The 7,855-nt window shown below is 35.4% G+C and overlaps 1 protein-coding gene across 1 annotated transcript; it reads right to left on the reverse strand.

Annotated features, from left to right (window-relative positions):
- Positions 1–3,544: 3,544 nt before the first annotated feature.
- On the reverse strand, positions 3,545–5,504 carry LOC111897536 (cytochrome P450 76T24). The gene is made up of 2 exons (XM_023893485.3): positions 4,512–5,504; positions 3,545–4,179 (listed from the first exon to the last, which is right to left on the reverse strand). The coding sequence occupies exons 1-2, from the start codon at positions 5,391–5,393 to the stop codon at positions 3,580–3,582; spliced, it is 1,482 nt and encodes a 493-aa protein (XP_023749253.1). The 5' UTR covers positions 5,394–5,504; the 3' UTR covers positions 3,545–3,579.
- Between the last annotated feature and the right edge of the window lie 2,351 nt (positions 5,505–7,855).

Consider the following 7,855-nt stretch of genomic DNA (forward strand, 5'->3'; position numbering starts at 1 on the left):
ATAATAATTACTTTAAACAAAATAACCTAACTCTCTCTCTCTCTCTCTCTCTCTCTCTCTCTCTATATATATATATATATATATATATATATATATATATATATATATATATATATATATATAGATAGATATATAGAATTAGGTTCAAATGTTTTTAATAAGTATTGTGTGCCTCTAACAACCAATCAGAATTAAACAAAAATAAATTCAATAATAAATCATAAAATGATATAATAGTAATCTAGACATAATTATTTATGGTAAAAATTAAGTCAATTAATATCCGGTTATATTAGGATATTAGTTCACCAACCCTATAAACATATAACCTATTCCCTCTGTTTCTCTCAAATCCGCCGACCACAACATCTTCTCTGTTTATAATCGCTGGCCAAAAAATATCACCGCCCCTCTTCACCAAAATCGTTCATCAAATATATGAACGGACATATAATTATCTATCCACCTCTGTGTAAATCAAGGCTTCTTCACCTCTTCTCTCCCCTTCATCAAAATAAAATTTGTTAATAACCAAAGTTTTTTTTTTGAATCCATCATGTTTCCCAGTAGCAATATGCACTTGTAACAACTGCACATTAAACATACAAATAATTAACTACAATTCTATCAGAATACAGCAACAATATTCTAACAGAATAAACTATTCTTGCAGAATGGTTTTGAACATTCTTAAAGAATTAACTACAACCATAGCTATAAACCATCATTCTTGTCTTATACTTTCAAACATATGCAATTCAACAATTATTACTATTATTATTGCTCCTTATAAAAAGAACATGCCAATTAAATATGTTACCTTGTTCAAAAGGGCAACGAGTAGGATCTTCACCAAAATATAATGCCAATGCATCAACATTTCTACCCTGCAACACAAACATTATAAAATAATACAATATATATATATATATATATATATATATATATATATATATATATATATATATAAAGTTTAATTCAAAGGGTTGTTCTTGATTCTTACCACCATAGAATACAAATTTGTTAAGGACCCCACTTCCAACTCATAAACTGATTTTGTGTCTAACAATGCAACAAAAAGAAATATTCGCATCAAATTGTAGTTTTATATATAAAAAAAATCGAATCAAAACAAATTGAGTAAAATATTTGTGTATTTACTTTATGAAAAACTTCATAGATAGGGCCATCGTTTGCTGAAGCATCTAGTTCTTGTCTGACCTTTTCAAGACCCTTAATAATGGCCTGCATTTCTTTTGCTGAAGACTTCAATTGTATCTGTAAATAAGAAAAGCCTTTCATTTATCATTTTCTTTAAATAAATCTTAAATTTTTTGAGGAATTTTTTTTCTTACTGGCATTTCATCGAACAGTTGGAATGCACGATATGTATCCAACATCGGTTATTAGGCAGTAAAGAATTGAAACATCTCAAATTCACGCAATTAAAAAGACTAATTACAACCGTACAGATCTTTATTCAACAACATACTTTTGATAGATCCACCTAAGCAACTTGTGAGAAAATGTAAATTTGAAACAGACAGAATGGTCGTTATACAAGAGAGCCAATTGCAGGAGTAACCCCATGAAAATGGTAATAATCAAATCATATACCTGTATTCTGTTGTTATACAAGAGAGCCAATTGCAGGAGCTGATAAATGGGGAAACAAGGAAACGGTGGTTGGAATGAGACGCCGAAGCTTCTTCGTTTGGTGAGAGAGACTCAAGGCGTACGATGTTGTTACCCCTTGAAGTTGGAGGATTTAATTTGGTTTAAGCCTACACTCGATTTAAGTAGGCTGATCTCGGGGATGACCTAATTTGCCAACAGAGGGATTAAATTGAAATTAGGGATGGGAGGAGAGGAAATCGATGATGGTCGGCTGGTAGAGGAACAACATTCAAGGTGCCGATTGAGGTGCGACTACAAGTTTTTTAGGGCGATCGTTTGAAGATAAAGAGGGGAGAAAACTAGGTTTTAGGAAGTTAATGAATTACCATAATTAAACATGCAAAGATTACTATAATACCCTTATATGATTTATTTAAAGATTTATTATTTCCTCAATTCTCATTGGTGCATACCTGCACACAATAGTTGTTAGAAACATTTGAACCTAGCTCTCTCTCTCTCTCTCTCTCTCTCTATATATATATATATATATATATATATATATATATATATATATATATATATATATACAAAGCAGCTCATCAAGGGACCGCAGGCTACTTGGATTCGTCCCCAGCAGTGTTGGTACCGCCACCATTATTCATCCTTCCTGCAACGATGCCTCGACTCTAAGAGGTTCTTTGTAGTCATGTAATTTAATTTACTTTAAATACTATTGAGTATGGTTTCGATCCTATGTACATGTGATGTTTGAAACATTAGTAATGAATTTTGCAATTATTATGTAATGGAAGTAAGCTTTAAGAAAATTTTGGTGTTAAAGTTATTTAGTTGGTTGTTTTAGTTGAAAAATACCAACGTGGTTGCTTTTGTATACCACAAAACAGGGAACAAATAAGTAATTTTGTGCTGGGCATAGATAACCTCAGACCGATCCTATCAAATCTGATAAAAGATATATAGAGATGACAAAAAAACCCGTACCCGATGGGTACCTGAAACCCTAACCCGAGTTGACTGGGTATATCCCCGATTTGACCGGGGACGGGGACGGGGATGGGTATTACCCGAATGGAAATAGCGGGGATGGGGATGATGATGGTGCTACCTGTCGGGTACCCATACCCGTACCCGGAACCAACCCCGATGGGTACCTGATATATATATATATATATATATATATATATATATATATATATATGTGTGTGTGTGTGTGTGTGTGTGTGTGTGTGTGTGTGTGTGTGTGTGTGTGTGTTAATCAATTCATAAATTATAATGCATAAGCGAAAGTCACTAGAGAAAATAGAGGTTTTAAATAATTGAATCTGTAATTTTTGGAATACTTTTTTATTGCAAAAAAGTATTTTAATTTGTAAACTTGAATGTCAATGTTCATGTTCGAAGATATTCAATGATTGTAGTGCATTATATTATTTCTATTATTTTTTATTTTGTTGGTTAATATATGATCGTGTGTTATTTTTTCATTAAAGTTTAAAACTTTGTATTGAGTAAAAATACTCGATTACCCATTGAGGATCCTCGATCCCCATTGGGGATGGGGATAGATTTTTAATCCCCGATGGGGATGGGGTCGGGTATGTGGATGGGGACGGCGATTCGGATATGGGAATGGAGAACATGAAACCCGGTATATCGGTACCCATTGCCATCTCTAAAGATATATAAAAGCATATCCAAGATAGAGTTGGAGTTGGTTTGCAAGAATAGGTCAATTAGGCACACAAATAAAGGTTTCAAAGAATAGTTTGTGAATTTATTTCAGGTTAACATTGAAAAACTTCAACTAATTTCATAACGCGAATAAAAGTTTTATTTAAGTTTAGACCATCATCTTATTCGAGAGCTTAAATTTCAAGATTAATATACACAACAAACGGAAGTAAATGCTTTCTACAACAATCAATTAAATGTCCATTTTTACCTTGTGAGGGGTATAGCAACAAGTGGTATTGCCTTAAGCAATGTAAGGCCGAAAATCGTATTCATGTCCATTTCTTCTTTCGCATGAGGAAGCTCCCAGTCAAAATAATAAACAAATGATGCCACTATCAAATGTACCATCCTATGAGCCAAAGGCATGCCTGGGCACCTCCTTCGACCCGACCCAAATGGTATAAACTCAAAATGTTGACCTTTATAGTCAAGTTTATTAGACAAGAACCTTTCTGGCATAAACACCAGCGGGTTTTCCCAGTATTTTGGGTCTCGTGCTATGGCCCATGCGTTCACAAGAATTTGTGTGTTTGTTGGTATAATATAGTTTCCGAGTTTCACTTGGTTCTCGGTTTTATGAGGCGCCAATAGGGGTGCAGCTAAGTGAAGTCTCATTGTTTCGTTGATTACAGCATCCAAATACGGCAAGTCAATGATTTTGGCTTCTTCAATTTTTCCATCTTCTCCCACTACTTGTCTGACTTCTTCACGGAGTCTTGATAACATATCAGGGTTAAGTAATAATTCAGTCATCGCCCATGTTATCGTGTTTGAAGACGTATCTGTTCCTGCTATGAATAAATCCTGTAATTTAAATGAATTATTTTCAGTCATCTGAATATATCTACCAGAAATGGTATACCGACATATGCACTGGATGAGACATGCATGTGGGGACTCCAATAATCAGATAGATTAAACAATAGGAATATAATATGATCAAGAAGAAGGACAAGGTACTAGGAGATGCTGGAGCTTTGGTTCTGAATACATATATATGCGTAGTTTGTGTACACATGAAATTGCATCATCTCATGTATTTGTTCAGTAATGCAATATCTTGGTGGCCCAGAATGATCTTTACAAAGAGATTAAACATATATGAAATTAAAAGGAAATAAAACGAGGGCATTTACCACAAGTAAACTCTTGATGTGTTGAAGATTGAAAATGGCTTCGTTTTCTTGACTGTAGTCGAGCAGTGAATCTAACATATCACAAGTACTCGGCACCTTCAACACACGATTCTTTAGTCTCTCACTTACGAAACCTTCAATCACTTCATCCAACCAGTTGAAAGCCGACTTCGCCTGACGCCGTATGTTCTGTGGGTCCAATGGTTTCAGCACCGGAAATATGTCTGCAATGTTGAACTTCCCCAGCATCTCCATATAAGTCTCCACAGCCGACTTGAAACCCCCGATATTTTCAGAGACATAGCTGGTCACGTTCTGTGAAAGAATCGTGTTTGACATTTGGTTGAGTGACACCGCAAACGCCAGCTGTCCGATGTCCACTGTGGCCTTTTTGTCCGCCGACTCCCGCAGGAACTCCACCATCCCTTCCACCACGTTTTGGCGGAGGTAGCTGAGACCGTCGAGTTTCTGTCGATTGGTCAGATACAAGTTGATGGCTTTCCTCATAGCCCGCCAGGTCTTGTCAGGCGGCATCCATAAGATCGCTGCTTCAGGGTGTTTCAGGGCGCTATTTACATCTGGTACAAGGCGACCGGAGCAAGCGTCATCATTGAGTTGGAGGATTTGTCTGGCAGCATCAGGTGTCGATGCCACCACACTGGTGATGCTGCCCAATCGGATGGTCATAAGAGGACCATGTTTGTGTGCGAGCTTGGCTAGGGATTCGTGGGGTTTTGAACCAATGTGGAGGAGGTTTCCAATGATGGGGAGCCTGACGGGGCCAGGGGGGAGTCTTCTTCTCCGGTAAAGATCAAGGCGATGGAGGAGAATCAAGAATATGATGAAGATGATGGAGGAGAATATCAGGTGAAGATGCTCCATTGTATTTTCTTTAGTTTCTATTATACCATATATAGTGACTAGTTGAACAGGAAGCAGAATATATTAATACGGATGAGCTTTATTAAATTCATTAAAATGCCTTCACGTTATTTTGTGTCGAAATACTAGTTTAGATACATTTCTAATTGCATTTCCACGTGACGATTAAATTAATACTACAAATGAACACATGTTCTTGATCATTATTTTAAGAAACTAAATAATGAAATAAATGTTACACCTCATTATGTGAATCTCATATTATAAATGGAATACAACTCAGATTATATATATATATATATATATATATATATATATATATATATATATATATATATATATATATATATATATATATATATATATATATATATATATATATATATATATATATATATATATATATATATATAGAATTAGGTTCAAATGTTTTCATTATCTATTGTGTGCCCGTATTATTGATTCTGGACCAATCATTTTAGTTATTTTAAGAAAATAATTAATGCATATTAAATGCTGAAGATGTAATTAATACCTATTATATCTTCAACATGTAATATGGATTAATTACTTTCTTAAAATAACTAAAATGATTGGTCCAGAATCAGTCGTACATGCACACAATAGATAATGAAAACAAAATAACCTAAACCTATATATATATATATATATATATATATATATATATATATATATATATATATATATATGAGTTTTATTATTATTATTATTATTATTATTGTTATTATTATTATTATTTTGCCTTTTGAGGGTATCAACATGTATTTTACCGGTCATTTTCGTACTTTTACCCACATTAGAAGGTAGCATTGCTTTGTCAAGTGCCAAGTTACCAAGTGAGTGAACAATATCCCCAAAATTTTGAAAACCTACAACAACTACAATCAAAATTGGTGTCATACTCCTCAAAAAATCTATACCCACAAGTCTATCAATCGATATTCCTCATTTTCATCAACAAATCCTTCAGCTCCATCCATGTACACAATGGTTGAGACAAAAGATCTCGCTGAGAAACTGTAACATCCATACAAATCATGCCAAATTTAAACTTTTTAAAAGATATCAGAACGAATGATTATTACAAAGCTTGTATTCAAAATAGTTTAATGTCATAGTATCCTAAAATCAAATAAAAAAATCATGAAATATGAGGAGCTGTATGATCACGCCTTCGCCTTTTCACGATCATCAAAAGTACTTGAAACAATAATTGATAAATGTAAGCTCGAAGGCTTAGTGAGTTACCCCCAAAATACCAATGCCATATAGATATAATCAAATCATATAAACCAATACAGTATGCATAATGAGCCATAAGTCTGACTGGACCGCCTCGCAGGCCATCAGACTATCTGGACCACTCTCCGAACCTTCAACACGTCTGGACTGCCTCTCAGGGCCTTCAGCCTATCCGGACTGCTCGCCGAGTTTTCGGCCTGACTATATGTCATTGTAGTTATGTAGTCTATCAGGTCCGTCGTGGGTATCTTGGCGTACAGTAGGAAGCAAGACCAGCCTCAACCCAATCCCCCAATCCAACTAACATGTGCACATAAATATCATACGCTAGGTAGCATATACAGATAATCATACGGATCTAAGAGATCACTAACATGACACCCATCCTATAACCAGGATACAGATCTAACTAATCACTAACATAACAACCATCTTATAACCAGGATTACAATCTAAGAGATCACTAACATAGCATGATCCTATAAACCAGGATACCGACCTACCAAGTCACTAAGTATATCACCATCCTAATTACCAGGATATACATCGATAAGCATATGATGTAATAAACCCGTATATAAATTCAATAAAGGCCGACATTGGTGTCTAAGATCCTATTGATATAGTGAGAAGAACTCACCTCACGAGTAGCTCGAAGTGATAAAGTCAAACTCCACCAAATGTGGCTCATAGTCCAACAGCTACATCCACCGATGATCAAATTCCATAAATTCCCAAATTACCAAAATACCTACAGAAGTCAAACTAATCAAGCCTTGGTCATAGTAAAAGTCAACGGTTAAAGTCAACAGTCCAGGTTGACCCAACTCGTCGAGTGCAGCTAACAACTCGTCGAGTTCCTTGAGAACTCATAAAGTCATAAAACCCTTACTGACTCGCCGAGTTTCCAACCAAATTGTCGAGTCCATGCGTGTCTAGAAGTCGGGGTAAAACCCTAACTGACTCATCGAGTCCTCTTACTGACTCGCCAAGTTCATGAAGAATTAAATACGTGAACCTTCATCCGACTCGCCGAGTCGGCTAAGCGACTCGTCGAGTTCATGCAGTCCATCACTTATATACATGTTTTAAGCCACCCCAAAGCTCCATGTTGCAGATCCAACCTCCTAGGGCATGGTTTCCACGTAATGTTGCGAACTTTACGTACATGCATGGTCCTAAATGCCAAAAATAGATTA

This window comes from Lactuca sativa, chromosome 5 (assembly GCF_002870075.4).
Source record: "Lactuca sativa cultivar Salinas chromosome 5, Lsat_Salinas_v11, whole genome shotgun sequence".
In the NCBI taxonomy this organism is placed as follows: domain Eukaryota; kingdom Viridiplantae; phylum Streptophyta; class Magnoliopsida; order Asterales; family Asteraceae; genus Lactuca; species Lactuca sativa.